This window comes from Hibiscus syriacus, unplaced genomic scaffold (assembly GCF_006381635.1).
Source record: "Hibiscus syriacus cultivar Baekdansim isolate YM2019G1 unplaced genomic scaffold, ASM638163v2 tig00110895_pilon, whole genome shotgun sequence".
Lineage (NCBI taxonomy): Eukaryota > Viridiplantae > Streptophyta > Magnoliopsida > Malvales > Malvaceae > Hibiscus > Hibiscus syriacus.
Window position 1 is genome coordinate 5,016,058 of NW_024062903.1, and position 18,462 is coordinate 5,034,519.

An 18,462-nucleotide genomic window follows, 5' to 3' on the forward strand; every position below is an offset into this window, starting at 1 on the left:
GGGATCGTTCCCATATTCTTTTGGAGACTTGTACATCTTACTTAATGTTGACTACGTATCTAAGTGGGTTGAAGCAATTACAATACCGAAGAATGACTTTAAAACCGTGCTTAAGTTCCTTCACAAAACATTTTCATCCGATTTAGAGCACCTAGAGCCATCTTCAGTGACGAATGTACTCATTTTTAACAATCTAATTGTCAATGCATTACAAAAAAATGGTGCATGATATAAAATTGCCATGGCATACCACTCATAAACCAATGGGCAAGCCGAAGTGTCCAACTGGGAGATTAAACAAATCCTATAGAATGTGGTGAATCCTAGAAGGAAATACTGGTCCCTAAAATTGGATGAAGCGCTTTAGGCTTATCGAACGAGATTCAAAACACCTTTGGGAATGTCACCTTTCAAGATAGTGAATGGGAAAGCATGCCTCCTACATGAGGAGTTAGAGCATAAGGCATATTGGGTTATCAAGAAGCTTAACTTTGATACACAACTAGCTGGGGAGCAACGATTACTCGATCTGAATGAAATAGAAGAATTTCGAGAACAATCATATGAAAATGTCAAGCTTTACAAAGAAAAAACAAAGAAGTCGCCTGATCGAATACTTTTGTCATGACATTTTCATATTGGCCAGCAGATGCTACTCTTCAACTCGAGGCTGAAGCTCTTTCCCGGTAAACTAAAGTCATGATGGTCCGAACCCTTTAAAGTACACCATGTCTACCTTCATGGCGTTGTTGATATCAAGAATATAAATGATGAGACCATTTTCAAAGTTAAAGGTTATCGTTTGAAGGTTTATAAAGGAGCTCCGTCCTTGCATGACAAATCGACATTCTTCTTGCAAGATGTCGGAATCTGCTAAGCATGTTGAAGATGCCTTGACATTTCGGATTTACTCCTGTGCATAAATAAATTTTTTATTTTATTTTATTTTACTTTTTATTCAGTTATTTTTAGGTAAATTAATCTATTTTTAAATTTTTAGGGTCTCACACAAAAGGCATGTGAGGACCGTATGGAGTGGGCAATACCAAGGCAAAAATAGGATAGAAAATTTTTATCTTTTTACTTTTTGAATTTTTTTAGAGTTTACTTTTTATTTAGTGTTTTTGTCTTTTTCCCCAACCAACACCTCATCCACCCTTTAAATAACCCCCTTTTTCTTATCTTATTTTTATCTTTTTACTCTCTCACCTCATCTTCATCTTATCATCTTCTTCACTCCTTCAAACCGTACTCCATAGCCAATAAGTTTCAAGCTTTTTTATATTTTCTTTCTTTTGTCAACCAAATCATGGTGCGCTCGCATTCTTCAAGCATGGCTCCATCATCTCCACTACGTTTCATCGATGAAGCAGTGCAAGAATGGTTTCAAGTGCTTAAAAAATCGTCGGGTTTTCTTTGAGTTAGGCTTCATCTTCTTTGACGTTGAAGATACCGACCTTAGAGGTGATGTTATGGACATTGTTCACCAACACAAGTGGTAAAAAATTTCTAGACATCTGGAGAAGGTGAATGCCTCTCTTATGAAGGAGTTTTATGCCAACTTATCTGACCCAAATCAATATGCCGTTGTGGTTCGTGATATTTCTATTTGCTTTACCCCTTCGACTATTAATCGTTACTTTAACTTACAGGATATTATTGATAGCCACATTATATTTGCAAAGAGGTTGATAATGAGACTTACAATGACATATTGGAGGATATTTATTTCTCAAACACAAAGTGGAATAGACACCAAGTCAGTCGATGATTGGTGGATCGCGGGAGGGTACAACCGAGGGCTAAGTTGTGAAATCATTTTATGAAGCACAAGTTTCTCCCTATTACCCATAACACCACAGTCTCACTGCAGAGGATGCTTCTGTTGCACTCTATTTTGGTGGAGCGCTCCATTTCCATATGGAAGATAATCGTGGAACAAATTTATACTTGTTTGAAGTGGCCCGTTAGTGCCTTGGTATTTCCAAACCTCATTACTACACTCTACCGTAAGAAGAATGTGCCAAAAGATCAGTTTGATGAAATATTGCATGTGTTGTTTGGGATTACAAAGGCCAAGCAGCCTATGTTGCTTGGATTCAAGGAAATAAATGACCAAAAAAAAGAGAAGATAACCTCCCGAGTTTATGCCAACCACGATGCCAGGGCAAAACTAGATGCTCTAAAGGAGGTTGCTAAGAGAACCCAAGATCACGTGGACCAACTGACCATCAATCTGACGACCTTCTTTGCCTATGTCAAACACCGGGACAAGTTTGTGGCAAATGCTTTCATCGAGATCCTCCCGCACGCCAATCTTGATAACCCATTCTTCCCTGATATACTCTTGAGTCCCTCTGCGGATGTCGCGGCATCATAAGATGCTCTCCAGCCTGCTGATGATGAGGAGCCAACATATCCTGATCCATTCCACTCAGTGCTAACAACCGAACACCAAGAGACTGAGTTCTAACTCTCAACCTTACTAGCACCCTCGTAACCCATAGAGCCACTTAATCCAACACAAATAGAAATATCGCAGCAAATCCCTCTGCGAAGGTCGACGCCTTTTAAAGAATACACCTCAACGTAAGGAACCTAAATTGACCCGATCCCTAATGGCCTTAGGACCCCTTAATGCACCACCATCAGATTCTGAACACTCCAGCCCCACACAATTGCGCAAGCTCTTACGTCGCACGACATCACCACCACCTTAGATAGTCAAGGTACCTTGCATTGCATTGTATTGCATAATATGTAGTATAGTTTTAACTTAGTTTTTATTTAGCATTGACGATAATGTTTCTCTCAAGTTTGGGGGAGGTAGGGTTTTAAGTTTATTGCATGATAGTATTAGGAGAATGAATATGCCATGACTAGTAAGTGTTTGAATTAGTTTTTTTGGAATAAATTAATGATGCCCGATGATGATGAACTCTTTATGACTAGAATTGAATGTACATGACTGTTGAGAATGATAGAACCAACTTTAGGACTTGCACATTTGAAACTTTTTGATACACAAGTGTATGTTTTCCATGCTTAAGATCTTAGAATTTTTTTTATAAAAGAACTCTTACATGCTTTGGCATAAAATTTAGACAATGTTCTAGAATTGTGAAAACCCTACATGTTCCAAAAAATGAATGAAAAAAATTAAAATGAATGAAAAAAATTTAAAATGATAAAAAATATTGTGAATAAATCTTCAACATAACTGTAGAAGGACACTCTTTTATGCCATGGCATTGCCTGGACACTGCATTTAAATAAATGGCAGCCACGGCATATGAGTGAATGAAAGTAGTCACGTGATGACTATATCTGACTAGCTTGGTGGTGGAAGGTATGCGCTCCCTTTCACCTAGAGTGTGGAATGGTAGGTGTGATGAGTTGACTCCCCTCGTAGCAGTGTTAAAGAAGAAGAAAAAAACAATGTGGGAGTAAATTTGTAAATGTCGTGGAAAAATAAGAGAGTTTGCTTAGAAATTTTCTAGATTTGTTAAGCATGGAATTGATATAATCACGTACACACACGAAAGATCTTACCCTAGGAGTCAATACTTGATTTCTCAAATTAGTCTAGCATATTGAAGCCAACTGTTCTGAGGGCTGAAATTCTATCTCATGTGACTAGCTTGAACCTGAACTTGCCATAGTATTTTTTATTTTGCTTGATACTATCCATTACTTAAGGACAAGAAATAGCTTAAGTTTGGGGTGTGATAACTCTGTAAAAAGTCATAATTAGGGTATTTTCACTTATGTTATTGACTGTCTAAGAGCTCATATAGGATCATATAGATGCATTTAGGAGCATATAGTGGAAATATATTTTGCCATGGTATTTTATTTTATTAACGATGCTGCGTTATGGGAAGGTATTTTGTTTGATGATGAGCAGTATTTGGGAGAAAGGATAAGCAAGGAGAATTGCAGTGACATGCTGGGAATATTGACCAGAATACAAATGCCAACTAGGACAGCATTTTGGAAGTGAAAAAGACGAAAGATGATATTTTCAAGAACCAGTTGTCCTTATTTTCATATGCATTCAGCTGTCAAACACCTAGGAGGGAACATCTGCCACCTGGGTTGGCTGATCCTATCGGCACATACGTGTAGCTGCAAGCCTCCCAGAATAGACGATGCCCCAGCTGCCAAGAGGGGACCAATGCCACATCTTCCTCACCCCCTCACGTGAATGAACCTACTCAGGGTATCCTAGGAATTTTAACACAAATTCCTAGGTTTATTCCCCACTATAAATAGGAGATGAAGCTACCAGATTCAATGAGACTTTTACACGTCGTTTTGAGCTTAATTTCAAAAAGAAAAAGGTATATCTTTCTTCCATTAATCATTTTTTCCGTGGCATTCCTCCATTAACAAGCTAGAGGTAGTGGCGAACTAGGTGTTCGAGAGGAGCTAGCTAGTTGGGGCAATTCGTGGTGGCTGAGGAGAGCTCCGACAGTGCACGTCGAAGGCTTTTCCTCCATCCCTTTATTGTTTGCACTCATTTATCTTAGTTGGGTTGTATGGAACAAATTAATTTCATGTCTTGTTGCTTGGAATATTCGAACCCCACCATGAACTAGTCTTATTTGGTGGGAGTTCTTTATTGATACTTAAGTTATATTTTAATGGATAGTTGTTTTTGTATGTTGTTATTTGTTTTGCTTATGATGTTTAATGCCTTAAGGTTGTATGAGCTATAAGAGTAGTCATTCCTTAGGAGAATGCTTAGTGTTCGAGAGAATGACTAAGTAGCATATCTTTAGTGTTCGAGAGAAACTATGGAGGATCCACATAAGCAAGGGGTTCTAGATAGTAACTAGGCCTAATCCAACCTTAGACATAAGGCTAGGATTTCAATCGACTAAAAGGAGTAGTGCTCGGTCGAGAGGTTAGATGCTAATGCTGATGCTGAGTGGTATTGCCATGGCATATTTTGTTATCTGAACCAATAGGATCCCTGCACCTGCTAACGCCGAGAGGTATTGTCATGGCATCCTCAACCTGTCGAGTCCATTGACTAGAGATAACATAGGGCACCTTTAGTAAACTCTGTTGGGCAAATAAGGCATAAAATTAAGATCATCCTGAGAAGTTAGACGTAAGCTTCCTAAGTGACTATTATCATTCATTCCCGTGGTAGCTTGTTGTGTGAGGATTCTAAAGTCATTTTAATCAAATCCAGTGTTTACATTTCATTTTGCCTTTACATTTTCAATTGATTTCACTACATTCAATTTACTTTTGCCAAGACATCTTTATCCATTTTTCCACAACATCTCCATTTGCTACAACATTACATTACATCATCATTCCATTCTCACCAACATTTATTTCATTTTGCCACAACATTGTCATTTGTACATACCATCACTAACTATACTTAGGTAAAATAGATAATTTGTAACATCCTCAATATCGGGTTAGTGACTAAATTGTAAAATTTTAGAATTTGGTGATTAAAGTGGAAAAGTTGAAAAGTTCAATGATTTATTTAAAAGTATTTCCTGAAGGGTTGTTAGTAATTTTTAAAAGAATTAAAGGGAAAAATGATCATTTGACTTGGAAATGATAATAAAATGATATATAAACATGTGAGATAAGGATGATATATTTTTCTCCACTTCTTCTTCTTCTTCTTCATCATACGAGAGAAAGGGAGTCAAGCTTGCAAAGGTAAGATTTCTTCGTTGTTGATTATTAGCTGAATTTTAAGTTGGGTTTTGATCCTTAGATGATAATTAAGCTTATGGAAAGCTTAATTTGTATTAAAATCAAAAGATAAAGGAGTTATGAAAGATTAAAGAAAATGGGGTTTTAAGTGAAATTTTGAATAAGAAGGTTTAAATGAATTTGGATGATGAATTTGACTTGTCATCTATGAGAATAAGAAGTTAGAAGTGTTAGAATTAAGTTTGGATAACATGAAAAATTTGGTATGATTCTTAACCTTAAGAATTTGGATGAAATATAGGAGATTATAAAGTGTTGGAATAATAGAAATTAGTTAAAGTTGTTATAGATGAGTTTAGTAGCATGATAAGGATTTTATACATGAAATTTTGGGTGAAGTGTTTATGATTTTCAGATGAAATAACCTATTATGGGCATGTGCATCGATGCACTATGAGTATGTATCGATACACTAAGATAATTTTTGAATATGCATCGATGCATTAAGGGGTGCAACGATGCATGAGAATTCCGAAACTATTTTGTGTACCGATGCACCCATAGTGCATCAATACACCCCTAAAGGAAAAATGGAATTTTGGTTCATTAAACTAGCTTGAATTATTAATATCAAGTTATAAGGTTTAGCCTTTTGATAATTGTCTCAGAAATTATGTTTATGTAGATATTTAGCCTAAACAAGTTTCGGAACAATCAAAGAATTAGGATCAAATCAAAGCAAGGCTAAGGTGAGTGCAAATTTTAATTGTACTTATGTTATTGAACGAACATTGGCTTGCGATGAGCCAGTGATGGAGTTACTATGGTAAGAAGTGACTCCTAAAATGTTACTTGATTTGTGATTCTTATATGTGCATGAATACATGAAATGGGTATAGGTTATTATATATGTTACATGATCTGCATGAACATAAGAGCATAAAACATAAGATATATGATATGATATGATATACATGAATATGTATTACATGTTAGACATAGATGATTACACATACATGTGGTATGTGACAGAAGAAAAGGTATATGCGATCACAAGAGAAATGATATGAGTACATGAACATATGAAACACAAGAATAATGCCCATGGTATATGATACGAGAGCTATAGTATAGTTGGCATGCCAAGAGTCGAGGGTTCTACGTGGTCCTTCGGGACGTATATGTATCATTTGGAACATTTACATGGTCTTTTGAGACATATTTGATCTATTGGAATATGTATATGGTTCTTAAGGAGTGGTCCTTCGGGACAAATACAGTACATAGGTCCTTCGAGACAAAATTTCATAGCCCATAGTGGGACCCTATACGAGCTGTGGTGACAGCATAGTGTACAACCTCAATGTACTCGAATACCTTGAGTTCTCAGTAATGTACATGGGCTTACAAAAAAGGTATAAAAGTGTTTGCATTATTACATGTTATCATGCTATTATTATTTACATGGAATCATATGTGACATGATTGAATGAGTAGAAGATAATGTTCATATGGATATGAAATGCATTATTTTTATTATATGTTTTATATGTCTCACTAAGTCAACGACTTAGCGTGTGATTGTTTCACACGTAGGTTCCGAGAAGAGGAAGAATGATAAAAGCTAAGCAAGACATGTCAGTTCTCCTTTCCAAAGATCAGATCGGAAAAGAATTAAATAGTATGTATTTTGTAATAAGGATAGTGGTTGGCATGTAAATAAATGTTTGAATACGATATGTTTTACTCGTTTTGTTAAAATCATATGATAGAATTTTGTAATATTTTAAACGTGTTTACGTAAATGGCCAATGTGTAATAATGAACAGTTAAATTTTTACGAGTTTTATGAACGTTTTATGAAAGTTATTATAGCAGTATTGTAGCAGTGCATCGATACACAATTGATATTCGAAAGTTTTCACTGTTCATGGTACTATTCACAGTACTATTCACAGTACTGTTCATTACTGTTCACGATATTGTTAATACCGTATAGTACTGTTCATAGATACATATTTTTTTCATATTTTTATAGTGAACTATAATTTAATAAAATATTATTGTATTTTCTTAAAACAAGTTCAAATGTTTTGATATTTTATAAGAATATCGTTTTAAAAAGTCAATGTGACATATCGGACTCGTACTCGGGTCGGGTACGGGTTGAGGTGTTGCATAATTGCTTTGATCGAACTTATAAATTTCCTGCAATCCCTGTAGATACGATACTCATCATTGTATTACTTGTTCGATTGTGTATATTTGCACATATTTCGCTACTATATTTAGTAGTCACAATTCGCGGACAACAACTCATCAATAGTCATCAACCCTAAGATTAACACCAACCCTACACCCATTGTTCATTATCTTCTCCAATAATTTTTTTCCTTTCTTTATGTAACCACTGACTGTTGCTCTTCACTCTATCTAGAGAAAATGAACCATCTAAGACCAACATCTTTCTACACAGATCGTTACAAATTTGTATTAGAATTTAGGACATCAAATGCCCCATTTGGTACATGTTTGAGGTGCTTTACGTTTGGCCTATGTTTATTTGTAATTTTTTTTAAGAAATACGATGTACACTACAAAACCCAAAGGGTCAAAATGAAAGATGGCCATCCATATATTTCCAAAGGACAAGTCATTATATTGAAAATATTTAGTAGTCAAAAAGAAGAAAGAAATAAAACAAATAGTATGCGCATTGTCTATGCTAATGTCTATGTCTATTGGCGTGGGGTTTTTTATTTTTGACCATTGCTTCAAAAAGTTGCACTTCTCTATGCTTCTTTTCCCTTGAAGCTTCCCTTTTCTGACAAATGGTGTGCGCATTGTCTATGTCTTTTTTATTTGAATTTAGGGTAAACTATGTATTTAACTATCCAAATGTTTGCATAATTTTATTTTGATCATTCAACTATTTTTTAAAATCATATCTAATATTACGTTTTGATTTTATTTTGACCACTCATTGTTAAAAAATAATTGAATTACCGTCATGATTTTTTTTTAATTTTTTTAAATGATGATGTGTCAATTACGACGTAATATTATCTTATAATGACACTTCAATATCACTATTAATTTTTTTAGAATGAGTGATCAAAAAAACTAAAATATAACATTAAGTATAAATTTTAAAAATAATTTGAATAATCAAACCACATGAATAATTGAATGACTAAATACATAGTTTATTCTTAAGTTTAATTAATAATTGATAAAAATACTATCTTAAGATATATATTTATTCAAAATTTTATTAATTTATTAACAATGCTTATATACCTTATAGGTGTAGTTGCTTAAATCTAAGATCTTTAGAGAAAATAATTTTTCATTTTACCACTAAGATCACTTAATCAATTTTTCATATAATCCATATTAATTTTACAATGATATTTTCGATATTTTTAATGTTTTATTTAATACTCCCTCCCTCCAACTAAATGTCTATTTTGATTTTTAAAATTGTTTCACTTAAAATATCATATTAGAAAAGTCAACAAATAATAACACTTATATTTCCTTTTTTACCATTATGTCTCACTCTTTTAAACCCATCGATTAATTTTTAAAAATAATTTTAATATTTCTTTTGATCGAATATATCTTTTAAAATTATGTGTATAATATATAAATGATGGGACAGCGAGGGTAAGAGTAATATTAGAGAGGGACACATAGCATACATAACCGGCCTTCCAACAGGATTTGATAATATGAATTAATTTAATTACTAATTTCCCCAATTAGATGTCATAGTTTTAAGACCTTCCAATAGAAAACTGACAAATAAGAAAAAAAGGTTTTCGGAATTGCCAGCTGTCAAATCTTCCCGTCACGTAATGTATTTTACCTCATATTGCTTTTGTGGGTCTAGTTCTAGTAGTCCTTATTTTATGATAAAATTTAGAACATAGCCTTTATACTTTAATTTAACTTAATTCAATCCTCTACTTTAATAATCCAATAACACCCTTAGTTGAGTTATTAAAATATTGTTCTGTAATTTTTTTGTAAAAAAATTAAACATTCAATTAATTTATATATTTATTATTACTTGCATATGATTAATTACACTTTTACATGAATTTCATTGTGTATTCAAATAATATTAAAAGAGATGATGCATTGTAACGAAAACAACTAATATTATTATAAATTTGGATATATTTATAATAATATAAATAAAAAATTAGATTATGTTAAAGTAAAATGGAAAGAATAAAATTTAAATTGTAACATAGTAAAGGGACTAAAAACTAAAATTAGACCTAGTACTATTACCTGGAAGTTTCGTTAATTACAAAATAAAATAAAATAAATACTATTCAAAAAAGAATGATTAAAGAAATGAGAGCCCAACAAGAATAAATAAAGTAGTGAAGAAGCAACAAATAGAGAAGAATAGTGGGAAACAACAATAGCACAAAGCCTAGATTCCAGTGGGAAAAACAAAACTTCCACTTTCTCGCCCATTTTCTCGATAACCAAACAAACTTTAATCTTCTCCCCCTTACCTAGATTTTCTCAACTACGATCTTCAGTATTGTAGTAAATCCGAAATATGGGAAAAGGAGGAGAGGATTATGGGAAACGAGAATTTGTGGCATTTAAACAAACGGATCTAGATGTGTTCCCCGCTTGGGCCAAGGATATTCAAGATTGCGAGAAGCATTATGGAGTTAGTCGAAAACTGGGATTATCGTTCGCAGAAGTCGAAAATCGGCGCAAGATCTACGGATATAACGAGCTGGAAAAGCACGAGGGGCAGTCCATATGGAGTTTAATCATGGAACAGTTCAACGATACATTAGTTCGAATCCTACTGCTGGCGGCGGTAATTTCTTTCGTACTCGCTTGGTTCGACGGCGATGAAGGCGGCGAAATGGGAATTACTGCCTTCGTTGAGCCGTTGGTGATTTTTTTGATTTTGATTCTGAACGCGATCGTCGGTGTTTGGCAAGAAAATAACGCCGAGAAAGCATTGGAAGCTTTGAAAGAGATCCAATCGGAGCAAGCCACGGTGATTCGAGATGGAATCAAAATCCCCAATTTGCCAGCCAAAGAGCTTGTTTCCGGTGATATCGTGGAACTCAAAGTAGGGGATAAAGTCCCTGCTGACATGAGGGTGTTGGAGTTAGTTAGTTCAACTTTGAGAGTCGAGCAAGGCTCCTTAACGGGTGAGAGCGAAGCAGTCAATAAAACGAACAAGTTAGTTAGTGAAGATGCTGATATTCAAGGCAAAAGAAGCATGGTTTTCGCGGGGACTACGGTGGTGAACGGAAATTGTTTCTGTTTGGTTACGCAGATTGGGATGGAAACGGAGATTGGTAAAGTTCATACTCAGATCCATGTTGCGGCACAGAACGAAGAAGACACGCCGTTAAAGAAGAAACTGAACGAGTTCGGAGAGGTTCTAACTATGATAATTGGGGTAATTTGTGTTTTCGTTTGGTTAATTAATGTTAAATATTTTCTCAGTTGGGAGTATATTGATGGTTGGCCGAGGAATTTCAAGTTTTCTTTTGAGAAATGTACATATTATTTTGAAATCGCCGTAGCATTGGCTGTTGCCGCCATTCCCGAAGGGTTACCGGCAGTTATTACCACTTGTTTAGCACTTGGGACTCGAAAAATGGCTCAAAAGAACGCACTGGTGAGGAAGTTGCCTAGCGTCGAGACATTAGGGTGTACTACTGTGATTTGCTCTGATAAAACAGGGACCTTGACGACCAACCAGATGGCCGTAGCTAAGCTTGTGGCTATGGGGGATGATGCTAGTAGTTTGCGAAGTTTTAGAGTTGATGGCACAACGTATAATCCTTCTGATGGGAAAATACATGATTGGCCAAGTAGTGGAATGGATGCTAATCTTGAAACAATTGCCAAGATTTGTGCTATATGTAATGATGCTGATGTAACACATTCTGACCATAAGTTTTTATCTCATGGTATGCCTACTGAGGCAGCGATAAAGGTTAGGTAGCACTTTCTCTTATTTGAATTCCTAATGCGGTCATAAATTGTGATGATTTCGTTTAGGGCGTGATGCCAATGTTTGGCTAGGCTTTCATCAATTGAGTTGATGTATATATTTGTTGATCTATTGCTTCTCTGAAGTAGGCTTATAGTAACTTTATCTCTGGTTTATCCCTGTGCAGGTTCTTGTAGAGAAAATGGGCCTCCCAAAGGGATTATATGGTGGTGGAGCAGCTACAGTTGATGTTCTACGTATGTTGGATTTTCAAATGCTTTACAGTTTTTTTATTAGTTCGTTTCTAGCATTAAGACTTGTATCTTAGATATGTTACTTAATATGACCTTAAGGTTGTTGCCAATGGTGGAATGAGTATGAGCATCGTATTGCAACCCTTGAGTTCGATCGCGATAGGAAGTCCATGGGTGTTATTGTCAAGTTCAAATCAGGAAGGTCATTGTTAGTGAAGGTATATTGATATCTCACTCGTGATTTTCATACATAAAAGCCAAAGTTGTTTTTTCTTCTGGGCATTTGATTATCTTGTGAACAACCACCAAATGCTTGTTTTGCTTGCAGATAGCGCTCCTGATCACTTTCTTCTTTCCTCTATTTAGATTTTTCACACATCTACCGAATACTTTAACTTCCATGTGTGTTTCTCCTTCACACTATGCTTCTTTAACTTTAGTTACGGACTTTGGCAGGGAGCTGTAGAAAACTTACTTGAGAGAAGCTCAAAGATGCAGTTGCTAGATGGTTCCGTTGTACCACTTGATCAAAATTCAAAGATCCTTGTTTCCAATGCTCTTCAAGATATGTCAAGCGGTGCATTGCGCTGCTTGGGTTTTGCATACAAAGATGAGCTTCCTGAGTTTGAAACCTATGACGGCAGTGATGATCATCCAGCACATAACCTATTACTTGACCCTTCCAACTATTCATCAATTGAGAGCAATCTTACTTTTGTAGGCTTGGTTGGACTGAGGGTGAGTTGCAAAGTTTCTAATCACTGTCTTTGCTTACAGTTCTTTTAATTATATGCTTTCCCAGTGGAGTAACTCTGCTAGGTGGTGCCATTAAATGTTTTTAGGACCCTCCACGTCAAGAAATCCATCAGGCAATTGAGGACTGTAAAGCAGCTGGCATTCGTGTTATGGTTATAACTGGAGATAACAAACATACAGCAGAAGCTATATGTCGTGAAATAGGTGTTTTTGGGCCCATGGAAGACATCAGTTCTAAAAGTTTAACGGGGAAGGAGTTTATGGAGCTGTTGGATAAGAAAGCTCATCTGAGACAAAGTGGTGGCATTCTATTTTCCAGAGCTGAACCAAGACACAAGCAGGAGATAGTGAGATTGCTAAAGGAAGATGGAGAGGTGGTTGCTATGACTGGTGATGGAGTAAATGATGCACCTGCTTTGAAACTGGCTGATATTGGGATTGCCATGGGGATTGCTGGAACAGAGGTAGTTTTTCATCTTATTCTAAATTTGTTGCCGATTTTCTTTTTGAAAATGCACCTCCATATCAAGGTTTCAAAGTACATCATAGAGTTCCAAATGAAAGAGTTAATTATTTAAAAGGAAAATGAAAAGCAAATTGAACTTGAAGATAACTATTGATGGGTTTTAGGAGACTGGTTTTCTCATCCAATTAGTTGGAGAGGACCATGGTTTGATATTCTTTATGGTGTTCTGTTCAAGTTCTTGGTTCTTATTCTTCTTCTTCTTTTCTTTTCTTTTCACCATCCCATATTCCCTTTCTTTTTCTCAATTCATTTAAATTCTTTCCAACTGCCAGGTTGCAAAAGAAGCTTCTGACATGGTGTTGGCAGATGACAATTTTAGTACAATTGTTGCTGCTGTTGGTGAAGGCAGATCCATTTATAACAACATGAAAGCGTTTATCAGGTTTGTTGTGAACTTTTTTCATGCCTTTAGACTTTAAAGGTCATTCATATGGACTATAATGCCTGGAAATGCATCCTTCCTTACTTTGCTTGAATATTGATTGTTGCCTACAATCATTTTTGTTTCCAGAATTCTTTGATGCTAAGACGCATTATTTCAGGTACATGATCTCATCAAATATTGGTGAGGTTGCCTCCATATTCCTAACAGCAGCATTAGGTATACCTGAGGGTTTGATTCCGGTCCAGCTTCTCTGGGTTAATCTTGTTACGGATGGACCACCTGCAACAGCTTTGGGATTCAATCCTCCGGACAAGGACATCATGAAGAAACCTCCGAGGAGAAGTGATGATTCACTCATCACTGCTTGGATTTTAGTCCGCTATCTGGTAACTTGTTTAGGTCTTTGCTTTACCAAGTATGTTTTTCTTGTTTGTTTAGTGGGATTTAGTTAATTGTTCTTACTTCTTACATCATGGTTTTCACAGGTCGTTGGACTATACGTTGGAATAGCAACCGTTGGCATCTTCATCATTTGGTACACGTATGGTTCCTTCTTGGGCATAGATCTTAGCAGCGATGGCCACACCCTTGTGACATACTCCCAGCTCGCCAACTGGGGCCAGTGCTCATCGTGGAATAATTTCAGCGTTTCACCATTCACAGCTGGGAATCAAGTCTTCTCCTTTGGAAATAATCCCTGCGATTACTTCCAAGGAGGCAAAGTAAAAGCCATGACCCTCTCCCTTTCTGTTTTGGTTGCCATTGAAATGTTCAACTCCCTTAATGCCCTCTCGGAGGATGGAAGCCTGTTGACGATGCCTCCGTGGGTCAACCCTTGGCTCCTGCTCGCCATGTCTGTGTCATTTGGCCTGCACTTCCTGATCCTCTACGTGCCATTCCTTGCTAAAGTATTTGGTATTGTGCCATTAAGCTTTAATGAATGGCTGCTGGTTCTGGCTGTTGCATTCCCTGTGATTTTGATCGATGAGGTCTTGAAGTTTGTGGGGAGGTGGACAAGTCGGACGAGATCGTGCAGTCAAAGACCTTTAAAGCCTAAATCAGAGTGAGACAGGGTTGTTCGGCCTCTAAACCCCCCCCCCCCCCCCACTTAATTTCGAAGTGGGGATGCTCTGTACCCAGAAGAAGTAGGTATGCTAAATTGTTTAGTAGGGTTCAACTCATTTTTTAATTATAATTTGTGAAATGTGCAATGCAATGACACCATTCAGTTCAAGGGTTTCTACCATTCCTTTTTATTTATTTGATGGTTATATTTTCACAAGTAGTTTTGATATGTATAGGGGGAAATCATCACTGTAGATCAAACAAGTATGATATGAATTTACATTAGATGAACTTGAATATGATATAATATTAAAGAATTATCATTATATATATTTACCTGAGGAAAACTTAAAATATAATGTTTAAAGATGTAATGGTAAATATATCATTGTGGCGAGTGATGAAAGAAATAATTGTTCAATTTCTGTTTTCTCAGTTATAAAGACTGATAAGTTAATCCGAAATGCATTGCTACTTTGTCATTAATTCCAAAAATTTAATCAATCCTTATTGTCTGTGAATACTCTGACAAAATAAATAATAATTACAGACAATTTAAATGACTTACATTAGTAGTCTGTTAAGTTGACTTGGTTTTAGGTCTTTATGATGGTTTAAATCCTTTAATGGCCATATTTTTGTGGAGAAATAGGAGTTGTCTCTTATTTGGAGGAGGTACGTAATTGAGTTTTGAAATTTTTATGTAGTATATTTTGAACAAAAAAATTATATAGTATATTTAAAATTTTATTAATTATCTTAATTACTTTTTAAACTAATAATATTTTGATAATAATGATAACCATAAAAGAAAATTTTTGTTTATCTATGAAAAGAAAAACAAATATATCACAGATGTGATATAATAAAATGACTAGTAATAAATAAATAAGTAAAAAATAGAAGAGATAAAGTAGCCAATAGCTGGAGGTTAAAAATAGAAACCGCCTCAAATGCATTTTTTGCCAAAACACAAAAGCTCTCATTTTTGGTTTATCCGTTTGCACTGTTAAATGTTGTGGAGAAGCACTTTTCTTTCTAAAAGCCAAATGTTCGTAAAGCATTTCTTTTCAGGTATAAGCGCTTCCAAAGCACAATAGTGAACGGGTTTCTTAACCCTGCAGGTATCAACCATCACTTTTATCTTCGATTTCAGGGTTCTTTAGCAATTTTAATTGCCCTCCTCTCTTGATTTCTTTGACGATTCCATCTGAATTTCGTAATTTTCCCCAATTCAATCTATAATTAGGGCAGGTATATTTAGAATAATTAAATTTTTGGGTTTCGATTTGTTTCTCTTACAGGTTAATGTTACTGATTGATTTAATACTATAATTGGTTTGGGTTTGTCAAATTATGATTAATCGATTCCCGCATTTGTTCTTTTATGTTCTTTCTTTTTTCTTTTTTTAATACTTACAATTGCAGTTTAAAAATGCCTCGCTACGATGATCGTTATAGTAACACTCGCCTCTATGTTGGCCGCATCTCTTCACGAACGCGAGCACGTGATTTAGAACGTCTCTTTAGTCGTTACGGGAGGTAATGACGATTTCCTCGGTTTCGATGCGATGAAAGAAGTTAAAGATTTATCCAATTTCATAGAACATAATATTTACGGTATACATGATTCATAGTTTGATGTCGCAGTTCACAATTACCATATACCTGCATTGTTTAACCGTATTTAAATTATCCCTTTTGTGGATTTTTGCTATTTTGTAATGTCTGGATCTAGTTATTCTACATTGTTAATGTTCTTTGAGTTGGGGAATCAGCAATTTGAATTAGCGGTATGAGGGTTTGGTGAGAGGAATGGCCTCTTAATGAGATGTAGGAGTGCTTAGGTCTTTGCGAAGCTTTCTTTGTGCTCAGATTTGCACTAAATATTAATGATCTTATCTGTGCGGGAACCGCCTGGCGTAGGTGATGTAGTGTTTTTTTTTAACTTGGATGAATCTTGTTCAAGGTTTCTGGGATTTTGCCAAACCTGGAGGCCTATGGTGAGAGGGTCGGCCTTGGTCGAATTGGTGGGAATTCTTGCGCTGTTTAGAGGGACCCATTGGCGATTCTTTTTGTAGTATTATTCCGTGTTTTAGTGGAAATGGAAACAATCTCAAACTGGTGTTTAGTTCATCTATGAGCGGGTGAAGTATGATACACTTGCAGTACTTAACTACTGATGGCCTTTATGTTTCTGGCAACCGTTTCCGCAGAATACGTGAAGTGGATATGAAGCGTGATTATGCCTTTGTTGTAAGTGATATTCTTTTCTTTTTATTAGTGTTTTATTTTTTGGGGGGCTCATTTTTTGTAAACAGGAATTTAGTGATCCCCGAGATGCTGATGATGCAAGATATAGATTGGATGGTCGGGACTTCGATGGAAGTCGAATTATTGTTGAGTTTGTAAGGGGGGTGAGTTTTATTAACTTGATTCTTTTAACATCTTTGAAATGAACTTTTCTGCCAGATGCCTGAAATTTTCTATCTCCCCTTTTTTTTCATTTTCTTTTAAATGTTGTTTAGGTACAACGAGGTTCTCGAGAATATCTTGGCAGAGTTCCCCCTTCTAGATCTGGTTGCTGCTTTAATTGTGGCATTGATGGCCATTGGGCCCGAGATTGCAAAGCTGGGGACTGGAAGAAAAAATGTTTTCGTTGTGGAGAAAGAGGTCACATAGAACGAATTTGCAAGAACAGTCCTCAAAATCTGAGGTAATCTTTTCCACCGACTTTCTCACCTTGTCAATCTTATTTCATGTCCCCTTTCACTTGCAAAAATTGATTACTTTTATGCTTACCTTTTCTTGTATTATGTCTATAACAGATGTGGCCGGAGTTATTCTCGATCACCAGTTAGATCCCGCCCTCTTCGTCGTGGCAGAAGCAAGAGTCGAAGTTACAGCCGAGGCCAGAGCTACTCGTAAGTTTTCTAGTGCAAAAAAGCTTTAACGTCATTTATGATCAAGTTTGTACATGTAATTAGTTTTAATTTTTCTGACAAAAAAAAAACGAAAAAGAAAAAAGAATGCAAGCATTATCCGATCATGAATGATGTGCTTTGGACATAAATGGTTGGAAAATGAATTGGCAACTAGAAAGTGAATATCGTTTTTCCTTTCTTTAGAACAGTTTTAAGATTTTTCTTTACGCGCTAATAATTCGTGCTTCTTTTAACCCATTTCCGTTTTTATGCCAGTCGTTCAAGATCTCCAGCAAGGAGAGAGCAAAGTCTTGAGCGTGTTCATAGATCACAGAGCCCCGAGTCCGAGAACAACCCACATCTCTCCAAGGGGAGGAGTCTCAGTCCAATCCCTTCTCCACAAAATGGGAACCTGGCTTCTCTGCAAGATGAAGCTGCTTACGGAGGTAGTCCCCTGGAAGTAAGGAGCCCTGCTAATCCTGATAGAGATGAGAGTCCTGTCAGAAGGCAGTCCCGAAGTCCTTCCGACGCCAATGGTCCCAGCCAAATTCCCAGTCCAAGGGACAACAATAGTCCAATCAGTGGTGACTACGATGACCCACTCACACCTAGGGACTACCATAATCCAATCAACGGTGACGACGAAGACCCACTTACACCTAGCGGAAGCGAGTGACCTTAAATCCCCCTCCCCAAAATGGCCCTCCTGTTATCATTTGTAATACCACATGTACAAATTTCATTTCCAGGTATTTTGTCACGTTGCCTAAAAAACCATAGGATGGTGTACTTAAAGTTTAGGAGATAAGATTGGTGACTGTAATTTTCTGAAATTCGTGGTTTTTCTATCCTTGCATCTTTTCCCCGAC

The 18,462-nt window shown here is 36.1% G+C and overlaps 3 protein-coding genes across 5 annotated transcripts in view; all 3 read left to right on the forward strand.

Moving 5' to 3' along the window:
- The first annotated feature begins 10,080 nt into the window (after positions 1-10,080).
- Positions 10,081-14,845, forward strand: LOC120146108 (calcium-transporting ATPase 1, endoplasmic reticulum-type-like). Its single transcript, XM_039159763.1, has 8 exons — positions 10,081-11,686; positions 11,871-11,940; positions 12,037-12,155; positions 12,394-12,675; positions 12,780-13,157; positions 13,492-13,601; positions 13,762-13,990; positions 14,090-14,845. Exons 1-8 carry the CDS (start codon positions 10,274-10,276, stop codon positions 14,669-14,671), a joined length of 3,183 nt encoding a protein of 1,060 aa, XP_039015694.1. The 5' UTR covers positions 10,081-10,273; the 3' UTR covers positions 14,672-14,845.
- Positions 14,846-15,632: 787 nt separating this feature from the next.
- On the forward strand, positions 15,633-18,276 carry LOC120146132 (serine/arginine-rich splicing factor RS2Z32-like). Of its 3 annotated transcripts, XM_039159786.1 has the most exons (7): positions 15,633-15,793; positions 16,098-16,211; positions 16,886-16,925; positions 16,991-17,086; positions 17,198-17,385; positions 17,498-17,593; positions 17,870-18,276. In XM_039159786.1, the coding sequence occupies exons 2-7, from the start codon at positions 16,105-16,107 to the stop codon at positions 18,267-18,269; spliced, it is 927 nt and encodes a 308-aa protein (XP_039015717.1). In that variant the 5' UTR covers positions 15,633-15,793; positions 16,098-16,104; the 3' UTR covers positions 18,270-18,276. The 3 variants fall into 3 exon arrangements, with proteins under 3 accessions (XP_039015717.1, XP_039015716.1, XP_039015718.1); XM_039159785.1 differs by lacking the exon at positions 15,633-15,793 and having other exon boundaries at positions 16,012-16,211; XM_039159787.1 differs by lacking the exon at positions 15,633-15,793 and having other exon boundaries at positions 16,014-16,211; positions 16,639-16,925.
- LOC120146133 overlaps positions 18,265-18,462 on the forward strand; it is a 32,502-nt gene continuing 32,304 nt past the window's right edge. The window contains exon 1 of the mRNA XM_039159789.1: positions 18,265-18,342. Coding sequence (XP_039015720.1) covers positions 18,291-18,342 — 52 coding nt within the window. The 5' untranslated portion in view covers positions 18,265-18,290. The remainder of the gene's footprint in view (positions 18,343-18,462) is intronic.